Below are 21,889 nucleotides of genomic sequence, written 5' to 3'. Positions count from 1 at the left end.
CAAAGTTTAAGCCATATGGTTGTCTAGTTTTCAAGGAAAATATCCACTTAGTTTCTTTTCTTACTAAAATGGATGATAGATCGCCACCTCTAGGATTAGGAGTTACTTTGTCAATGCCAGTAAAGTTAAGGTATGATAGAGATCGATTTGAGCATTCATAAAAGTGTTTAGCTACCGTTGTATAACAGTTTACGTTGGTAATGTTAAGTACATGCTCTCTGATTCTTTCTTTCAATTTTCTACCCGTTTGACCTACATATTGTTTCAAACATTTTTTACAAGTGTTTTTACAAGTGACAAGATAGATAACCTGTTTAGTGTTACAGTTAATGAAATGTTTGATTTGATATTTCTTTGATGTTGTAGATGAGGTAAAGGAAGTTTAGGGTAGAAAATTGAAAGATAGAATCAGAGAGCATGTACTTAACATTACCAACGTAAACTGTTATACAACGGTAGATAAACACTTTTATGAATGCTCAAATCGATCTCTATCATACCTTAACGTTACTGGCATTGACAAAGTAACTCCTAATCCTAGAGGTGGCTATCTATCATCCATTTTAGTAAGAAAAGAAACTAAGTGGATATTTTCCTTGAAAACTAGACAACCATATGGCTTAAACTTCGATTATGATGTAACTTGTTATGTATAATAATATATCTAGCCTAATAACTTTACAGATATCTACTTTATATTGTCTTTCTTAACATATCCCTATGTAAACCACTGTTGTATTTTAACTACCCTTTCCAGTAATTTGACCCTCTTGTTTGTGATTGGGCAATTATAGAAACGTTCTGATTGGCCATTTTGCCTTTAAATACTGTTCTCTGTGAAATGTCTTTCAGCCTATGATTAAGTACCCTATGGTACGAAACGCGTAAGGCTTCCCTGTGCTTTTACATATGGACTAAATAAACTTTATACCTTTTTATACTAATTCCCTTTTTGGCTGCTGTTTTCTATAACTTTTTGGATTTTTCCGGAGTGCCTGCCTGCTATATGTTTTGTTGTTCCCTAAGTGTGAACCCTTCCTTACTTTGTCATATTGTGGTGTGATGGATTAAGAAAATATTTGCTTTATATATATATATATATATATAGAGAGAGAGAGAGAGAGAGAGAGAGAGAGAGAGAGAGACAGATATAAATATATAGGAGCACTTATGGTCAGGGCTGCCATCAGGAGGGCACAGGGGGTACAGTTGTACCGGGCCCGGACGATGATCGCTTTAAAGGGGGCCCGGCCGTGATACAGTTTTTTAGCTCGGGCCCCCTTTGAAGAACTCCGGGCCCTGCCATTGCTTCATTGGTGGCCAGCGTGAAATTTGATAGGTTGTGCCCCGTGCGTCCGTACGCACGGCGCGCAACCTTATCAAATGTTCAGATGCAGCGTGGAGCCGTCAACAGGACGCAGACGGAGGAAGTCGCTGAGGCTGCAAGATGTTGGTGGAGGGGTGGGGAAGCTGAGGGGAGCCGGAGGAATTCGCTGTGAGGCGGGGGGAGCTGAGGGGAGCCGGAGAAACTCGCGGGGGAGCTGGAGGAAGCCACTGGGGGTGGAGCTGGAGGCTACTTGGGGGGGAGCCGCAGGAGGACGCTGGGGGTAGCTGGGGCACATAGGAGGGGGGAGCCGGAGGATACTTGGGGGGGGAGCTGAAGTATGCTGGGAAGGAGTCTGGGTGGGAGCTGGAGGATGCTGGGAAGGAGTCTGGGTGGGAGCTGGAGGATGCTGGGAAGGACTCTGGAGGGGAGCTGGAGGATTCTGGTGGGAGCTGGGGGGGAGCCGGAGGATACTTGGGGGGGGGGGGAAAGGTGGGATCTGGAGGATGCTGGCAAGGACTGGGGGGGGGGAGAGCTGGAGGATTCTGGTGGGAGCCTTAGGATGCTTGGGTGGGTGGGAGCTGAAGGATGCTGGGAAGGACTCTGGGGGGAGCTGGAGGACGCTGTGGGGGGGGGGGAACTGGAGGATGCTGGGGGGCCCTGGCTACCAATTTTTTAGGGGGGCCCTGGCTACCAATGTTATAGGGGGCCCTACCAATGTCTGTGTATCCTATGTACTGATGGGAGGGGCCATTGGGGGGCAGGGCGTGGGAGGAGGGGGGTCCAGAAAGTTTTGGTGTGAGGGGCCCCGTGATTTCTGATGGCGGCCCTGCTTATGGTACTTATTTAACTAAGTGATCAAAAGGTATTTGTGAGTGATCCTTTCAGTTCTACCAAGGGAACCTTTCTTTTTGATTCTCTAGGTCTTGGGAAAGGTTGGTAGAATTGAAAAGTTCACTCACAAATTAAAATTTTTTTGTTCACATAAATCCCATGAGAGCTCCTGTGGAGATATATATATATATATGGATGTAAAGACTGTATTAATAAACCTTTCTTTTTTCACATATACCCAATTAACAAGGGGACAAAGGCAGATTTATTTCTGTACAACTGGGGCAAGATACAAAAAATAAAATAAACCAATGCCATATACATTGTACTAAAGCTAACGCCTCACACTACCGTGTCTATTTCTGAAGTATACCACGCCTACCGCTCCCAGAATCCCAAACCCTGCATCTCTAACTTGGCGCCAATATTGGCCAATAGCGAGCATCCTATTGGAGCACGTGATCATATAGTCACTATAAAACACCTCGCCAGGCCTGCGCGGAGCATTGATTCGCCTGAGGCGATTGGTTTGCGCTTGTGCAGGGGAAGAGACGCGCCGAGATGCCAAACAAAAAGGCCGCACGCAACGCTTACTTTTTCTTCGCCCTGGACATGATCCCGGAGCTTCGCCGCCGAGGCCTGCAGGTGTCCGGGGTGCGGGAAGCCATTCCCCTCTGCTCCGAGGATTGGGCGGTATGTGGCGCAGTAACCTGGCCTGAGCCCGCTGCATTCTGGGAAATGGTAGCCTCTTAGTGACTGGCCTATATGGGCTTACTGTATTTGAGTCAGGTGACTGGCCAACTTCAAATGTTGAGCTTTGGCGGGAGTTGTTCTTGTAAAACTATTAGTGGTGGGGAAGTATCCTGAGTAATTTCAGTCCAGTGTGTGGCTGGTCTGTTAGCCTATAAACCCAAACTCCTAGTATAGGTATGGGATCCCTTATCCGGAAACCTGTTATTGAGAAAGTTCCGAATTATGGAAAGGCCATGTCCCATAGACTCCATTATAAGAAAATAATTAGAATTTTTAAAAATGATTTTATTTTTCTCTGTAATAATAAAACAGTACCTGTACTTGATCCCAACTAAGATATAATTACCCCTTATTGGGGGCAGAACAGCCCTATTGGGTTTATTTAATGGTTAAATGATTCCCTTTTCTCTGTAATAATAAAACAGTACCTGTACTTGATCCCAACTAAGATATAATTACCCCTTATTGGGGCAGAACAGTCCTATTGGGTTTATTTAATGGTTAAATGATTCCCTTTTCTCTGTAATAATAAAACAGTACCTGTACTTGATCCCAACTAAGATATAATTACCCCTTATTGGGGCAGAACAGTCCTATTGGGTTTATTTAATGGTTAAATGATTCCCTTTTCTCTGTAATAATAAAACAGTACCTGTACTTGATCCCAACTAAGATATAATTACCCCTTATTGGGGCAGAACAGCCCTATTGGGTTTATTTCATGGTTAAATGATTCCCTTTTCTCTGTAATAATAAAACAGTACCTGTACTTGATCCCAACTAAGATATAATTACCCCTTATTGGGGCAGAACAGCCCTATTGGGTTTATTTCATGGTTAAATGATTCCCTTTGCTCTGTAATAATAAAACAGTACCTGTACTTGATCCCAACTAAGATATAATTACCCCTTATTGGGGCAGAACAGCCCTATTGGGTTTATTTCATGGTTAAATGATTCCCTTTTCTCTGTAATAATAAAACAGTATCTGTACTTGATCCCAACTAAGATATAATTACCCCTTATTGGGGGCAGAACAGCCCTATTGGGTTTATTTAATGGTTAAACAATTAAACTGCATTTGATGGATATAATTCATTAGCAGCTTAAACCTTTAAAGGAAACCCTGCTTTGCTAGGGGTGATAAAATCTTAGATCCCCCCTCAATGACTGCAGTTAATTTCCTTCCCCATTGTTGGGAAATACTACTGCGTTGTGGTTTTCAATCTACGGAAGCCTGGAGGATTCAGTTCTTGTGGATTTTTTATTTAACCACTGCATGGCCCAACTGCACGCTGTAATATAGAAAATAACAGGTGTGTCAGTTTGTTACAGTAGAAGCATGAAAACCTCAACCTTTGCTGTTTAAGAAAAATGTAAAAAGTAAGTCTTGGCCCCAAGTCTTTGTGTGTGAGTGAGATGTTATGTGGGGTTAGAGCAGGAAGGGTTCCGAGTGCAAAGGTGCTGTCTAGATTCCACTTAACCCGCCATTATATCAGTTTGAAAGCTTCAGCTTGGCCTTTTGTACTGATCTTAAAAATGGCTTCTCTTATGGTAATCTTCAAGGTATCTTGTAATAGTCTCAGATTAAAGGGGAAGTAAATGCTCTAATACAGTGCTGTCCAACTGGCGGCCCGCGGGCCATACACACAGGCAGCATAAGTCAGGCAGAATATGGCATACACAGGCAGGGTAGGAAAGACAGAGTATTGCACACACAGGCAACATAGGGCAGGCAGAGTATGGCAGTTTTTGCTGTACTACAACCATTAATATGGGTATGGTCATGTGATTACAGGGGTGTGGTTTCAAGTGGGTGTGGTTTAAAAAGGGGAGTGGTCAAAACTGGCTTCCATTATCGGCCCTCCACCACGTATTCCGGAAAAATTCCGGCCCTCGGTACCACAGAAGTTGGACAGCACTGCTCTAATAGATTGCTTTAAAAGAAGGTACTTGCAATATATTCACAACTTTTTTTTAGTGTAGTGTAGGATTTAAAGCCTTTATTCCATCTGTATCTGACAAGTGATGTTGCAGTCCTGCAAACCAGAGCAGTCTGGCTGTTTTCTTGTTTCTGCTTCAGTTACTAATTGAAATACACAGGGCACCTGTTTCATATTGGCTTTTTGTTGAGGTCTGTAGAGTTCATGCCCACTGACAGTACAGGTGTGCTATAGATCCTTGCTTTACTGTCAGGTGTGGTGAGGGAACAAAGACTTATTTCTTCTAAAAGTTTTTAAAAAATGCAGATATTGCACAATATCTTAAGGGATTCTATTAGGGGAAATCTTTACTTCCCCTTTAACATCCTGGGAAATTGGATTGTGTGACAACCCCACAGCCATAGGCCTGTAATACACAAGTCCCAACATTTTGCACTCCCAGTGATTAGAACTTTCCTTATCCTTTAACCCCAATATGTAAAACTCATAATGCAATTTTCTAAATTGCATCTTTTACGAATAGATTTTATACATACATGTCAGATTATTTTTATGGAATAGGCACAATTATATGTGCGTTTATAATTATTTTTTCCTTAGTTATTGAGCGCGGATCAAAAGGAAGCCTATGCTGAGAAGGCTCGGCTATTGAAAAATGACCCTGACTCAACCAGCACTTATAACGACGGAGTTTTTGGACAGAGAAAGGTAAGAGAAGAAAGTAGGTTATTTAGGCATTGTATATTAACCTTTCTATATCTTTTCAGCTCAGAGACAATTCTCATTTAAGAATGTCTGGATACTGCCTTCGTACGTACGAATAAAATGTAGCTACAATCAAACTGGCCTATCCAACAGTTTTTCCTTGACACTTTAAAGGGGACCAGTCGCCCTAAGAAATCCAAATTGTTTTCTATTCTGTTTGTCAAGCAAAATAAACTTTACTTACACCATATAAATTATTTTAAACTTATTTTCTCCTGCCTTGGAATTCACAATTGCATCAAGCAGGCAGGTGCCATTTTGTGGACACTGTTATTGAGGCAAACTTTGTATCCTGCCAAAAGCTTGTTTCCGTGCCAGTATATGGGGGGGGGGGGGGGGCTTGTTCAGCCTCAAAGGGAAGCTTGAACCAAATATTGTATGTATGTATATCTTTATTTATAAAGCGCTACTTATGTATGCAGCATTAGGCAAAGACCCCTCCCCTCAACTGTTACTTATTAATAATGAAGAGATAATGTATGTAAAACATAGTTGCATCATCCAGGCAGCTATAGTTCCAAAAGTATCTACAGGTATGTGATCCCTTATCCAGAAAGTTCCAAACTACGGGAAGGTCATCTCCCATAGACTCCATTTTAATCAAATAATTCAGATTTTTAAGAATGGTTTGCTTTTTCTCTGTAATAAACAGTAGCTTGTACTTGATCCCAACTAACATATAATTACCCCTTATTGGGGGCAGAACAGCCCTATTGGGTTTATTTCATGGTTAAATGATTCCCTTTTCTCTGTAATAATAAAACATTACCTGTACTTGATCCCAACTAAGATATAATTACCCCTTATTTGGGGGTAGAACAGTCTTATTGGGTTTATATAATGGTTAAATGATTCCCTTTTCTCTGTAATAATAAAACAGTACCTGTACTTGATCCCAACTAACATATAATTACCCCTTATTGGGGGCAGAACAGCCCTATTGGGTTTATTTCATGGTTAAATGATTCCCTTTTCTCTGTAATAATAAAACAGTACCTGTACTTGATCCCAACTAAGATATAATTACCCCTTATTGGGGGCAGAACAGCCCTATTGGGTTTATTTCATGGTTAAATGATTCCCTTTTCTCTGTAATAATAAAACAGTACCTGTACTTGATCCCAACTAAGATATAATTGCCCCTTATTGGGGGCAGAACAGCCCTATTGGGTTTATTTAATGGTTAAATGATTCCCTTTTCTCTGTAATAATAAAACAGTACCTGTACTTGATCCCAACTAAGATATAATTACTCCTTATTAGGGGCAGAACAGTCCTATTGGGTTTATTTAATGTTTAAATTATGTTTTAGTAGACTTAAGTTATAAAGATCCAAAATATGGAAAGGCCCCTTATCCGGAAAACCCCAGGTCCCAAGCATTCTGGATAACAGGTCCCATACCTGTACTAAATAAATACATTACTTCAGCAGTAAATGGCCACGCTATTTATGTAAACTGCACTGTGCATTGATTCAGTGTCCTCAATAATAATCCAAAATGAAAAATAGGAGGGAACTAGGAATAAAGGAAGTAGAATATGCGAAGTTGGTAGGAATTATAGGTATTTAGTATAGTTAGCAAATTTATACAGTAAGGAACTTCTTAGAACATATACATATGTGTATATATAGATATATAAAAAATCTTGAATGTAAAAGTATGTTGAGCTCTTAGAGTAGTAACTGACTGCTCTTGATTTTCAGAGAAATGCTACAAAGTCCTCAGATTTTTCATCCGTAGGTTTCTTCCAGTTAAATGTGAGTATTGTTGCTGTGTAGGCATAATCCTGTATTGGATATTTATACGTTAAAGGGTGGTTGTGGGTGGGCGACATTAGTCCTGATTACCATTCCTCTGACTGCTATTTAAAAAGGTATGTTTGGAGAAAATGTAATACATGCTAGTATGCAGTCTGTTTATTTTTCATAACTTTTTTTACCCCCCATAAACTCACTTTTTGTTTCTTTTGTTTGTTACTAAAGGATCAAAGGAATTGTGTTACACAGAGGACAGTGCCAGCTATGAACATAGATATCTCGTTCAACAAGAATAAAGGTAAAGATGATGATCATGTATTTGAATACACAAAGCTGTACATTTTTTTTTGTAGTGTAAATTGCATGTATGGGAATTGGGATGTAAAACCTGAGTGTAAAATGGCTAACTTTGTGGTGCTTTTGGCTCTACAATAAAAATAGTATGTCATATCCTGCTATGTAAAATGATATATTTAAAATAGGTATAAATGTGCAAGGATGGCAAAACTTCTACTTAGCAGTAAATTTCTATAGAGGGGTGTGTATTCTGAGGCAGCAATTTTTACTCCATTACATTGTCAAAACATTTAGATTTATATTCTGCCTCTAACGGAATGGCTTTTTTTTTACTTTCAGCTCCAGATCAACATGTTTGTTACTTTATAAACATATTTAGTCACGGTGACATGCCAAGCCTATGCGAACAACGCTATGTTCCTTGTGAGATTGCCTGTGTGAGATACTCTCTGCGTGAGGGCATATTGGGGAGTTTTCATGATTTTATAGATCCTGGTAAGTTACCATTGCAGCCATTCAGAATACTCTTAGACGGTGGTCCACAGGTGGCCACGTATTGACCTGGGAACCATAGAATTACTGCCAGGCTCAGTAATGTGTTTCTTTTCCAAATGCCTTTTCTAAGCTGTTCGATAGGTATGTGGTTGATTTTCACCATACAATGGCTAGTAAGCTGCCAACTCATCTTTGGTGGATTATTTTTGTTCGGACACGTTTTAAATTTGTAATCCTAGAACTAGGGCAGGCTGGCACACATTTAATCAGAAGCTTTAGAAGACACCTCTTGGTTTTTCTAATTTAAACATAACATAATTCATTTGAAGCTGTGTATCTGGAGGCTTATAATGGCTGTTTGCTTTCCTTTTAGGTGAACTTCCACGAGGATTTCGATATCATTGCCAGTCAGGGAGTATGCATGATTTTTGTATTGGCTTTTTTTCAGATGGCAATGTTACATTCATTTTTTTTGACACTTCAGAGGGGAGTGTTGCTTTAAAAGAGAAGTTGAATTCACTGGGAGGTGCCAATTGTCAAGCAACCCCATTGGTTATAATTGCTAACCTGTTAACCTGGACCAGTGCTCCTGTTAGCAGTAAACTGCAGCAGCCCAGCTTTCTGTAGAAGCTCATTCAACACAATCATATTCCTCATCTGTCTTTTTCTGGGCAGGCCCATGCACAGTAGTTAGTCAACTTTTTGTGTCTTAAGTTCAGCTTTCACTGTTCTGTGTATGCTCCTGCCTGGACAGGAAAGACCGAAGAGGCCAAAAAAGAGTGACCAACATCTGCAGAGCTACCTTGAGCCAGTGCAGTTTTTAGCAAACAGGACCACCAGCCTGGCATATCAGGTAAGTGCTTAAAACAGGGGGTCCCAAACATTTTGGCATCACCCCAAGTGATCATAACCTTCATTACTCTTTTAAAGTCCATCTAAAGCCTAAATTATATGGCTAGAAATTCTTTATATACTGAACTTACTGCACCAACCCAATGGCCCTATAATTAGATCCATCTTAACATCTATTAATAGTTAAGATGTTAGATGTTAAGCAAACAGATAGCTGTTTGCTATGGTCCAATTTACCCTTGCAACCAGGCAGCGGTTTGAATGAGACTAGAATATGAATAGCATAATCTGAATAGAAAGGTAAATCATAAAACAAAGCCATAGAATTGCCTGGAAAGAGGCAGAAGAGGCAAATAATTTAAACTATAAAAATAGAGGCCAGTTTAAAAATGCCCAAAATAGGCATTCTGTAACATAATAAGTTAACTTAAAGGTGGATTACTCTTAAGGGTTGTTGGCAATTAGTAAACATTAACATAAAGTGGAGTTAAATCTATCATGTAGCTGATATTGGGCTGGCATATCTGATGCAAAAAATGCATGGTCAATCAGCAGATATTAACTATTGGGGGTATCTTCAAAGATACATATCTGCCAGTGAACTGTTGGGACAGTAGGGCTGGTATAAAAGCCCAAACACATGATGTAGAGTAGTTCTTGGTTGTACTTTAGTTCTCCTTTAAAATTTTCTTTCATTGCACACAACATTGTTTCCCAAACATTGGCGCTGACCACACTCACTGAGGCAGTGCAAATGTTAAGGAACATATATAATATTGAGTTATAAAGAAATGTCCCCTGCCAATCTGCTTTGCCTCTAAATTGTGCCCCATCTTTACTTATCCCTCTAGAAATTGTGTATTTTACCAATCGAATAACATTTAATGACTTGATTTCTTTTTGTGTACTTCATTATTGTTCTCTGCAGGTGCATCAACCCATCAGATCCCCATCTCTGGCTTTGAACTCGCCAACAGTGATTATCATAATATGTTTCGCAAACTGTGTTCCTTTGTTTGTCCAACTCCATGCCCAGTGGTACCAGTGTACACCAAGGTTTGTGTTTGTAAGAATGGTTTATACTGTAGACCAGTGATTCCCCCCCCAGCAGTGGCTCAGGAGAAACATGTTGCTTCCAGTGGCCTCAAAGTAGGTGCCACTTCTATATTTCTGGCTTGGAGACAAGTTTTGCAAGCACAGACAGTTTTACTCCAAGCAGAGCCTCCTCCAGGCCAGCAGTCCCCATGGGGCTACTAAATAGCCAATCGCAGTACTTCTTTGGTATCCCCAAAAACATTTTTTTATTCTTTTGTGGCTCACAGGTAAAAAAAAGTTTTTATTCTATGTTTTGTATTAGGAGTATGTCCTTAATCTCATTTAGCTCACAGCAGCTCAGAGCATGTGCTGTGAATCAGCAGGAAAGAATATAGGGATCTACTGGGAGCGTCTCTTGAGGCGGGGATCTTAATTGCTAAAGGGCTGTGGTGGCCTTGGGCACAGACGCCCAAAACTTAGTTATATTTCTGTCAAGTCTTTCGAATTTTAAGTTACATCTAGAGCTTTGGATTCCTGTGCTGCTTTCCATGGCCAACAACTCTGCTGAATTAAATCGCAAAAGAAACCCTTGCCTTTCAGTGGCTGTCCTCCTCCATGTTCTGTGGGGTTGCAGCCTTAGACCTTGGGGTATTTGATGCCAATGCACACCTGTACTCTGTACTTTAACCCTTTCACTGCCAGCCATTTTGAACAAAGCGGAACTTCTACTGCCAGACAGTTTTTGAACATTTTGCACTGTTTCACTTTAGGGGCCTTTCCTTGGGGGGACTTTTAGTTTACCCAGGAAAACAATATATTGTTTTTTTCAGGACAACCTAAGCTTTTAAAATATGGTAGAATTTTTGTGTAATTCCAATTTTGTAACAAGATATAGGCTTCTAAATGTCTAAAAAATGAAAAAAAAATATATTTTCCATAATATAAACACACATACCAGAAAAAAAAAATATTTTATGCATGAAAATACACCTGATTTGGAAAGTCCCATGTCTCCTGAACGTGCCAATACCAAATATATAAAGTTTTATGGAGATTTCCCACATGTATAGGTCAAAAACTCCCAGCAGTACACTACCAAATTTCCAAAGCACTGCTCCAGAAAGCTGCATACTTAAGATTTTAAGGCCAAAAATTCCGCTAACAAAGTTTATCCCAGAAAATGTTAAATTTTTTTAAAATCGCTTCAAAGCTTCCAGTCTATAGTATCTTAACTCCTAAAGGTCATAAAGTAACCAAATAAAACACCATAAATATGAATGCCAGGGGTCCACTGAACAGTTTGATGCCCAATATGTATAGGTTTAGCTAAGTATGTGGCATGTAGGGGCCCCAATGTGAACATACACCCATATGCACTGTCATTTCTGTCATTTCAGCTTCTGCAAAATCAACATTTACATCATTACATGTGGGATAATGCTAGTAAAATGTACATTCACCCCAGAAAGCCATATATTTTTGGAAAGTACACATTCCCCCGAATCTAAAATGGGTACCCATGTCTTTCTACTCCACAGTACCAAGCCGCAAAGCTTTCCTAAAGTTGGCAATTTTCATAACATTTCCAAAAATCCACTCAAAGCTTCCAGTTTCCAGCATCTTATCTCCCACATAACATTAGGTACCAAGATAAAACACCCTAAATATGAACGCCAGGGGCCCACTTAACAGTTTGATGCCCAATATGTATAGGTTTACTTAAGTATGTGGCATGTAGGGGCCCCAATGAGAACATACCCCCATATGATCTATCATTTCAGCTTCTGCAAAATCAATACATTTACATCATATGTGGGATAATGCTAGTAAAAAGTACATTCACCCCAGAAAGTCATATATTTCTGGAAAGTACACATCCCCCCGAATCTAAAATGGGTACCCATGTCTTTCTACTCCAAAGTACCAAGCCATAAAGCTTTCCTAAGTTTGATGATTTTTATGGCATTTCCAAAAATCACCTCAAAACTTCCACTATACAGCATCTTATTTTTTACAGGTCATTAGGTACCAAGATAAAACACCCTAAATATGAACCCCAGAGGTCTACTGAACAGTTTGATGCCCACTGTACATAGGTTTATCAATGCACATGGCACTTAGAGACCCCCAAATATACCTTGTGCACACTAATTTCATGGCTTTACCTAATTCATAAACACATGGCAGTTGTATGAGGGGTAGAAGCTGCAGAAATGTAGGGTGACCCCTAAAATCTACACATTCTGACAAATCCAACAAGGGTAAAGAGTCCTTTCTACAGCAAAGTACCAATCTGCAAAGCTTTGAGAAAATCGCATAAAAATGTTGCAGTTTGCCGCATTTATCTCACACAATTTCTTGCGTACAAAGGCAGCTCACCCCAAATAGGAACACCAGAGGCCTACTGAACAGATTGATGCCCAATATGCATAGATATACCAAAGTCTGCGGTATGTACTGACCCCAAAATGAAAATAGCGCATAAGGATTTCTCGCCTGCCAGCTCAGCTTTTGCACACAGAGCCCCCTGACAGCCTATTATATGTAGTAAGACCCCCAAACTACACAGAGACCCCCAGAAAACCATATATTTTTAGAAAGTACACATTCTGACAAATCCAACAAGGGTAAAGAGTCCTTTCTACACCAAAGTACCCATCTGCAAGGCTTTCCTAAAGTTAGTGGTTTTTATGACATTTGAGAAAATCGCATAAAAATGTTGCAGTTTGCCGCATTTATCTCACACAATTTCTTGCGTACAAAGGCAACTCATCCCAAATAGGAACACCAGAGGCCTACTGAACAGTTTGATGCCCAATATGCATAGATATACCAAAGTCTGCGGTATGTACTGACCCCAAAATGAAAATAGCGCATAAGGATTTCTCGCCTGCCAGCTCAGCTTTTGCACACAGAGCCCCCTGACGGCCTATTATATGCAGTAAGACCCCCAAAGTACACAGGGACCCCCAGAAAACCATATATTTTTGGAAAGTACACATTCTGATGAATTCAAAATAGGTAAAGTTATTTTTGTACACCAAAGTTACACCTGGCAAAGCTACGCTAAAACAGATCAGGAATACTAATATAGGGATAAAAATGTGCAAATCAATGAAACAACAAAATAAGTCACACGACAGCATAATTAGTGGTCAGAATATCTGATCCAATAGTCACGCTGTCAAAATAAACCGTTTTTGGGGGAAATAAAAAAAAAAAAAAGTAAAATGAAAAAAAAATAAAAAAAAATTTAAAAAGTTTTTGTGAGTTTGTGTATACATGTGCACATGTAAAAGTTGTGTGACAGTGTGTATGAGTGTATATAAGTGTATATAAGTGTGCAAAGTGGAAAAAAACCCTGTGCTAAATTGTGTTGTATGTGTGTAGAAATGTATATAAATGTGTGTAAGTGTGTGTAAACGTGTGTATAACTAAAAATAGTCACACTTACCTGTCTGAAGGTCAGATCGGTTCCCTGCTTCTCCTTCCTGCAGTCGCCGAGGAAGTAGGTGGGAGGCGGCTCTGGGGGGGAAGCAGGAAGCTGTACAAGCAGCAGATGCGATGCAATCGCATCTGCTGCTTGTAGGATGGTCCTGCGACAATCGCATCGCAGGACCATCCCCCCCAACCCCCTCGGCTCGTTGCCGAAGGGGTTGGGGGCACATCTGTCTCTCTGCACTGGCGGCTTTTGCCGCCGATGCAGAGAGAAGCGCTCAGGGAGAAAGAACGTAGGTACTACGTCGTTAGCAGGCAACTGCTTTTTTTAAAACGACGTAGTACCTACGGTCTTGGCAGGGAAAGGGTTAAGGCATGGTGCAAGGTAAGATAGGGAAGTCTGACCATGGTAGTTGAAAAGGGCTAAGTATGTCCATACACTGAAAGATCTGCTTTGCTAAATGAGTGGGTCTTTCCCCAATATTGGATTGATTGGGCCGTGCAATCTGATAACATTGACCGGGTGCCTGCAGTCGGGACAAGGACCTCATTGGCACACAAAATGTGATGGGATATTTAACCCTGCCAGACATCTGGACAATTTTTGCCCAGATATTGGACAGACAGGGCCATTCTGAGAGCCAATAAACAGGCTGATAAGCTGTCAGCTCCAACCATTGCCAGCTTTTATTTGCCCATTTCTTCTTTCTTGGTCTGAACAGCTTTAACTATGGTATGCAGTGGCAGAATCTACATTAGTGTGCAATTTTTTAATGAGCCCTTTGTCTTTTGTGACCTAGGGCTGCTGACAGAGGAGGCACAGTACCTCAAAAACCATAAATGTAGCGTTTATAAGAGATGTTATATATGGGCGTCTAGTTTCACCTCAATATTTTTAGTAGACAAAAAATGGAAAATTTTACTTAAAGGCAAAGTAGCCTACTACAGATTAACTGAATCATTGTCTTCAGTGTACAGGAATCTAGCACCATTCTGACAGGCGTTCTTATATACCCTGCTTTCACTTCTTCACATCATTAGTATTTTCTTTCTTTGTAGGCTAACGATATATACAGAGTTGACTGGTGTCTTCAGTGGCTCGCTAACAAAGCAGGTTAGGCTGTTTCGTTTACTGGCTTTATTATCTGTACTATGTTCTATTTTTTCCCCATTTTCTGGGCTTGTAACTGCTGGTGGCCACACCTCTGGGTTTATCTGCTTTGTCAAGAATACATTTGTACTAATCTGTGAGACCAAACAAGATTTAGTTAGTGACCTTACATTTAGCAATTTGCAGATATTCTTCCGATACGCCCACCTTAGGTGGGTAATGTCTGGCTAATTCGATCATTTGGCCCTATCGAATGAAACCAGCAGTCATAGGTGTTGTCAGACCGGGGACCACATCAATGAACCAGTGCAGTCCCCAATCTGACAGAAAATTAACCCTGCCCAGATCTGCCCAGTTTTAGGCCAGCAGTCTGTCGAGTAGGCCCGTTGGGGGTGCAAATACATGGGCACGTAAGCTGCCGAATTGGTCTAAAGGACTCAAATCAGCAGCTGAAATCTGCCCATGTGTGGCCACCATTACTAACCTGGAAAAGTGCACTTAGGCACTAGGAAAGCAACAAGCAGGCTAATTGTGCTAAATCCTGTACCTGTGGACTTGGGCAAAATCTAATGACAAAGTTTGTGAAACTTTTGCCTCACCAGCCCAGTTAGATTGTAGAAACAGTAAGAACCTTAACCAGTATACGGAAGAGTAAACACTAAAACCAAACGCTATTGGTTTCTGGCAGGTCCCAACTCAGAGTCAAAATAGGCTTAACCATTTTTATACACAGAGTATATAGTAGAATAAAATAGTTACTCTCTGTGCCCCTCTGCTGTTTGACAGAATGTACAGATTGCCAGTCCAGGTCCAATCCTTGGGCAGGTTGAACACCGGTATTTCAGTTTTACATGGCTTTTGTCCTGTGAGTGCTGCTAATATGGAATTGTTTGCTCTGTTAAAGTTTGTGGTTTCAAATCCCAGGAATGGAAAACCATTTTCGAGTACAAGAGGTGGAAACTTTAATTATAAAATTCTACCAAGACAAGCTGCAGGAAGAGCCCTCTCGACCAACTGTGTCTCGCTTACTTGATGTTGTTCAGTGGGACTATTCCAGTAACACCAGGTAAGTTTGCTCCCCCCATAGGTTTATGTAAAGCTATTATCCATCAAACAATGTAAATGATCATTATCCCTCAACAGGTGTAAGTGGCATGAAGATAATGATATGTGGTGTTGTGCCCTTGCAAGCTGCAAGAAAATTGCGTGAGTAAATTTTTAAAATATTTTTGGTACTTTCAACCCTGTGCCAGCCAATTTGGAAATATACTGCTTTTTAGGTGTTTTGAAGTTTTATGGGGCTTGCTCATAGTGTGTGTGTGCGGTCATTGACTCATAATGCGGCACTGTTAGTGAGGGGGGGTTTACTTGCGTCGGCTAAAACATGAAAATGGAGATTATGCCCATAAGAGCAATCTGATTATTTTATATTCAATTTTAAAATGTCACATGGGGCTAGGCATATTTGTTTCCCAGGGTACCACAGCGATGTGACCTGTGCTCTGATAAACTTCACTCACGCTTTACTGCTGCGCTGTAAGTTGTAGTGATATCCCCCCCCTCACCCCCAGCAGCCGATCAGCAGAACAATGGGAAGGGAGCAAGATAGCAGCTCCAAGTAGGTATCAGAATAGCACTCAATAGTAAGAAATCCAAGTCCGGCTTGGGACTCCTCCAGTTACATGGGAGTAGGAGAAACAATAGGTTAGCTGAAAGCAGTTCTAATGTGTAGCGCTGGCTGAAAGCTCAGACTCAGGCACAAGGCACTGAGATGGCGCCTACACACCAATACAGCTACAAAATACATTTGTTGGTTCAAGAATAAAATGTTTAAATGGCAGAGGGAATTATTTGCTATGTAAATGTCGGTGTTGGGTGCTTAAGACTCTTGAACTCCTGATAAACGTGGTTTATCATCTTAAATGTTGCATTATTAATGACATTTGGATAAGTGATATTTTAGTGTCTGCAATTTTGGATGGAACATTTTTTTTTTATTTTTATTACCTTGAAAAAAAGTTGTGGTAGCTGTGTGTGCAAGATGTGTGGTTAATATTGTATCACTTTTGTTAGATGATATGCACTGTGATTTAACTTTCCTATTCCGGTTACCTAGATACTGTATTAGTAAGGCTTTGGCGTCCGTATATGGCGTTACTCTTACACCAGCTCATTTACCCAACCCGGAACGTTCAAGAAACCAGAACTCTGTGAATCCTAAAGTGGTGGTTCTTGATGCTAAACGGTTTCAGGTAAGCTTTGCCGTGCTGTCAAATAAATGGGAATATGCACTTTACAGAATGCTTTAAAGGGTCCTGACATATGTTGTACCATTGGTTTATTGATTTTTTTTTTTTATTGCAAAATAGTCTACTTAGCAGACCAAAGCGTGGCAGTAGGTTATTGGTATGTTGCAATATGTTTCTATCAAATTTTAATTTCCTGTGTTGTGTTCTTTAGAGAGTCTGCAGCTCAGATCCCAAATATTCCACTGATAAATCCGGTAAGTAAGGAATAAGTCTCAGTGCCTCTCTATGGTTTATCAATGTTACATCATGTTGGCATATTTTAATAAAAACTATGAGCAGACTAAGCATCTCCAGGCTAATGCCAGACCAGTGCAGCAGACAAATGCTGCAAATCTGACATAGTGGCCATCTTCTGATATCTGCAAACATAAGGTGTTCTGTCTGCCGCTACAACTCCTGTGCTGTCAGCTCTCACCATGGCTATCAGACCCACAGCTATTTGCTACTCTACTGATGTCTTGTATGAAGAAAATTACACTGCAAAAGAACAGTGAAAAGCAATAAGGAAGGTGGGCCAGTAGCATCTGTGTAAAGTCAGAACAAGTCAGTGAGACTTTTAAAAAACCCAGCTCTAACAAAATAGCTGAGTGGGAAATAGACACAAAACTTTGCACATCTATTTTTAATCAGGTCTGCACTGACAGCCTTAGTAGTACACTTTGCATTCTGTACATTGTTAGACCACTGTTCACAGCCTAAGGAAATTGCTATTCCTAGGATTTAAAGCTTCTTAATTATTTGCTGTTGAATATAAGTACATTAGAAATCGCCTTGGAAGTCCATGACACATGAAAACATGCTGCCTTCAGGGTTGCCCCTATGCTTTATTCAGTACATGTTAAAGGAAAACTATACCCCAAACAAATGTAGGTCTCTATAAAAATAACCCTGCTTCATCTAAATAAACCATTTTCATATAAATATACTTTTTAGCAGTATGTGCCATTGGGTAATCCTAAATAGAAAAGTAAGGGCCGCCCCCTGTGATCATAGGATTCACAGTGCACACAAACAAGCCAAGGCACACATACATGCTAGGCCCCATCAGCCAATGAATGGGCACAGTTCTGCCTTTTACTCCCACACTACTTCCTGTTACAGTTAGAGCTGCATCACTTCCGGTCTCTGAGGGAGCAAACAGCCCATCAATAAATGGCGGCTCAAGGGAAAGGATGTAAAATGGCAATATTTACTGATATATATATATTTCAGAGATTCTTTAATAGGTCACTTACTTTATATTTTATTATCTGTTGGTTAAGTATTCATTCTGGGGGTATAGTTTTCCTTGAATGGTTAACAAAAAACATTATTTATATTGAGAATTAGTGCTTCAAAGCTGCCTGTTTGTAAGTTGAAAAATGTGTGAGCCTTTTTAGTGTAAAATGTTTAAATAATTCCTTCTAATAAATGGTTCTTCACCTCCCAAACTTTAGAGAGAAGTTCATTTGAGCCCAGAGGAGTGAAGCCGTACCAGGGCCCCTCTGGGGGTGGAAGAGGAATACTGAGATTGCTGGAAACCTTGGCTGCTTCACAGAACAGCAGTGGATAAATGCACCAGAACTGCAAGAGACAACAGTTGAACGTTGCTTGTTTGCGATTTGCTTTAATAAGAGGGATGTGCAAAATCCATCCTTTTTGCATTTGGCCAAAGGCTGAATCCTTCATAATATTTGCCCAAAGACATATTATATTCTTATTGCATATCCAGTTTTGCACACAGTTGTATTAATATATCCAGCATTTACCCTCTGCTGAAATATTCCTTTATGTTGTCCAGGGCAGCAAACTCGCATGATTGCAAATGTTTGAGGTTTATTTGGGGCAAGTGTGAAGGATTCAACCGAACTTAAACTAAGTCTTTGGATTTGGTGCCATTATTTAAAATTTTATTATAAAAGCACCAGAATATATACAATTTGTTTTTCTTTATTTAGAACATAAAATGGGCTCACTTACAAATGCAAGTGCAGCGTGCAATTTCTGACACAATTCCAGCGTAATTGCTGCCATAGTGGGGATGGGGGAAGCCTTATCTTATACAGTTATGCCAAATGCATCTAAACATGCAGACAGACACAAATCTGATGCAATTATTGATCCAGATTGGCGTAATTATTGGCCTTCATTGTCAAAATGATTTAGGCACAAGTGTGGCGTGCATATAGATATTGGTCACGTGGGGAAACCTGGAATTACCATCACCTTCAAGGTGCCGATAGTGGCAGGTTTCCCCCTACATCAGTTATCCAAACACACGGCTTGTTGCCAATACACGTAAGTGTAGGGATCGTGTTTGGGTTCAAGGACCTTTACTGAATTTTGTAAATATTGTGCAACTGCAGTTGTAAATGAGCCATTTTGTTTATCAAAGCAACTGTTACGGGTGAAGAAACACAGAGCTACTTAGTAGCAGCTACTTGTCACGGCTACTAAACTCCAGAAAATCCCCTGCCATAGATAATACTGAGAATTGCTTCTGCTAAACACATGTAGACAGTTATCAGTAAATAATCAGTCTATTTCTGTAGCTGTGTCTTCATCCTTATATCCAAACAATTTGGGTAACCTTTTTTTTTTTTTTTTTTTACTTTTTTCTTTACCTTGTTAAGCAAATGTTAATGCTTATGGGTGAAGCCAACCTGCCTGATGTACATGTTTTTTTTGCTTCTGATGGTTGGTTAAGTGTAAATGTTCTGTATTGTCTTGTATTGAGCTTGTTTGTGTTTTGATCTTGTTTGGCATTATTATTTACCATAAGTCTATTGTTAAATATTTCATTGTTTCGACACCTGGAATATCTTTTTTGCAATGCTTTAAAATGTTTTAAATGCAGATAAATATTTGGTGTAGTGTATTTTGATTTTCAGATTTGGCCAAATCCTGCTGAATAAGGCTGAATCTTGGCCGAATCCCGAACTGAATTCTGGATTCAATATATCCCTACTAACACCTTTACAATTTATTTCTGCAGAAGTTCCATTAAAACCACTGGGATTGGATTATGGTAATAATTGTAATAGTTTAAGATGCTGGAAAATTCCCCTACTTTGCAGGTGGACCTGAAATTTTAGGGCTTATACCCCCAAGCATTTCTTCCTGTGTCCCACTGCAGGGTCAGCAGAAGATGGACAGCAAATTACAATGGATTTTGCAGGGGCAAGTTACATTTGAGTGTTTGTTTCTGTGCTTCTTGTGTTTCACAGCTGGGAAGCACAAGAAACTCATCTCAACAGGCGCATGTAAGCACCGAATGCAACATGGTGTGTTTGGAGCGCAGGAACAAACACTCAAGAGTAATCAATCTTTTATAGCTGTGGTACCAAGGGCAGGGTATGGAAGTTAGCATTGTCTGCTCCCAGTTTTTAAAGGAACAGTAACACCAAAAAATGAAAGTGTATAAAAGTAACTAAAATATAATGTGCTGCTGCCCTGCACTGTGTGTTTACTTCAGAAAATCTACTATAGTTTATATAAATAAGCTGCTATGTAGCCATGGGGCAGCCATTCAAAGGAGAAAAGGCACAGGTACATAGCAGATAACAGATAAAACACTATTGTATTCTATAGAACTTCTGTTATCTGCTATGTAACCTGTGCCTTTTTTCCAGCTTGAATGGCTGCCCCCCGTGGCTACACAGCAACTTATTATATAAATTATAGTAGTGTTACTGTAGCAAACAGTTTTTTGGTGTTACTGTTCCTTTAAGCAGTGCTTATTTTATGCCACACCCATGCTACCACAGCTACTTCTAACACGGTCCCGATCTGCTGGTTTGGTAAAGTTGCCAAATGAGCTGATCGTTTCATGATGTGCTCACCTATGCTGGACGATATCTGGCTGATGTGATGGGAACAATCCAATTAAAATGGTGGGTAAATGAGCTGATGCGCTCCCTGATCTGATGAGAAAATTAAAGCTGCATTAGCACCCGTCAGGCCAGATGTCGGTCAGGGAGGCCCAACAAGGGTGCACATACATGCCTGGCGAGGTGGTCTGATGGGCCTGAATTGGGCCTGAATTCTGCCCATGTATGGCCACCTTAAGTCTCATATTCACATTGTGGTAAAAACTGCAAGATATAAGGTTATATAACAGCTCAGAATGTATAGTGCTGAATGCCCAACATTAAACTAAGAGTAATGTCCAATATCATGTCCTTAACTACTTGAAAGGGTGCCTATTCCATAAAACTTGCAGAGTGCACCCATGTGAGGGGTTAAAGAGGGGCAGATGGGGAGAGATGGTATATTGAATATTGCACTGAGGCGGAAGCTGCCTAAAGTGTGTTCTATAGGTGGGCAAATGGGAGGAGGAGGGGGGGGCGGCCCACAGGACCCAAAGGTTATTCCTATGAATGCAATCTTTGCACTTGGCAGTAACCCCTAGGAACATGTCAGTGACTAGCATCGTCAGCTGCAGGTAAAACAAAGCAGGAATGTAACTTGTTGCACTGGTTTAAATTAATGGTTTTGCTAAAGGCTACACAGTGCAATAAACCCACATCCAAGGAATGTAATGTAAGCAGCTGTCATGCTTAGTAGCTCACCTGCAATTAAATTAGAGAATGAACTCTGTATAAACAACCCCCCTTCACTGTCACAGAAGTGGCTTACAGAGAGGCAGAAGTCCAATGCAATGGGTTTATCTGTGCAGTTCTAATCTGATTGTCAACCTACACACACACACAAATAAGTATTTAACACCTCAATGGTTTTCTCAGTAAATATATTTCTAATGGGGCTATTGACATGAAATTAACACCAGATGTCAGTGACAAGCCAAGTTATATGTGTAATAAAGTGGAACAACACAGAGAATAAGTATTGAACTTGCCAGATGTAGTTAATACTCTGTAGAAAAGCCGAACTTGGCAGTGAGAGCAGGTGCCTCCTCTATGGGGAAACTAGTCCCATCCGTTGCCCAGGAGAGATTTGGGCCCGTTCCTCAGCAGAAATCTTCAGATTTGGAAG

The 21,889-nt window shown here is 40.4% G+C and overlaps 1 protein-coding gene across 1 annotated transcript; it reads left to right on the top strand.

Moving 5' to 3' along the window:
- The first annotated feature begins 2,639 nt into the window (after positions 1-2,639).
- Positions 2,640-19,756, top strand: mael (maelstrom spermatogenic transposon silencer). The gene is given in 13 exon segments (NM_001079177.1): positions 2,640-2,851; positions 5,455-5,562; positions 7,325-7,378; positions 7,604-7,676; positions 8,015-8,170; positions 8,544-8,585; positions 9,951-10,078; positions 14,555-14,609; positions 15,531-15,672; positions 15,750-15,812; positions 16,723-16,858; positions 17,067-17,109; positions 18,352-19,756. Coding segments are annotated over 13 exon segments (1,248 nt in total). The 5' UTR covers positions 2,640-2,719; the 3' UTR covers positions 18,468-19,756.
- The last annotated feature ends 2,133 nt before the right edge of the window (positions 19,757-21,889 follow it).

The sequence above is a fragment of the Xenopus tropicalis genome, chromosome 2 (genome assembly GCF_000004195.4).
Source record: "Xenopus tropicalis strain Nigerian chromosome 2, UCB_Xtro_10.0, whole genome shotgun sequence".
In the NCBI taxonomy this organism is placed as follows: Eukaryota; Metazoa; Chordata; class Amphibia; order Anura; family Pipidae; genus Xenopus; species Xenopus tropicalis.
The sequence above is the reverse complement of the archived record's forward strand: the minus strand, read 5'-3'. Positions and strand labels throughout refer to the sequence as shown.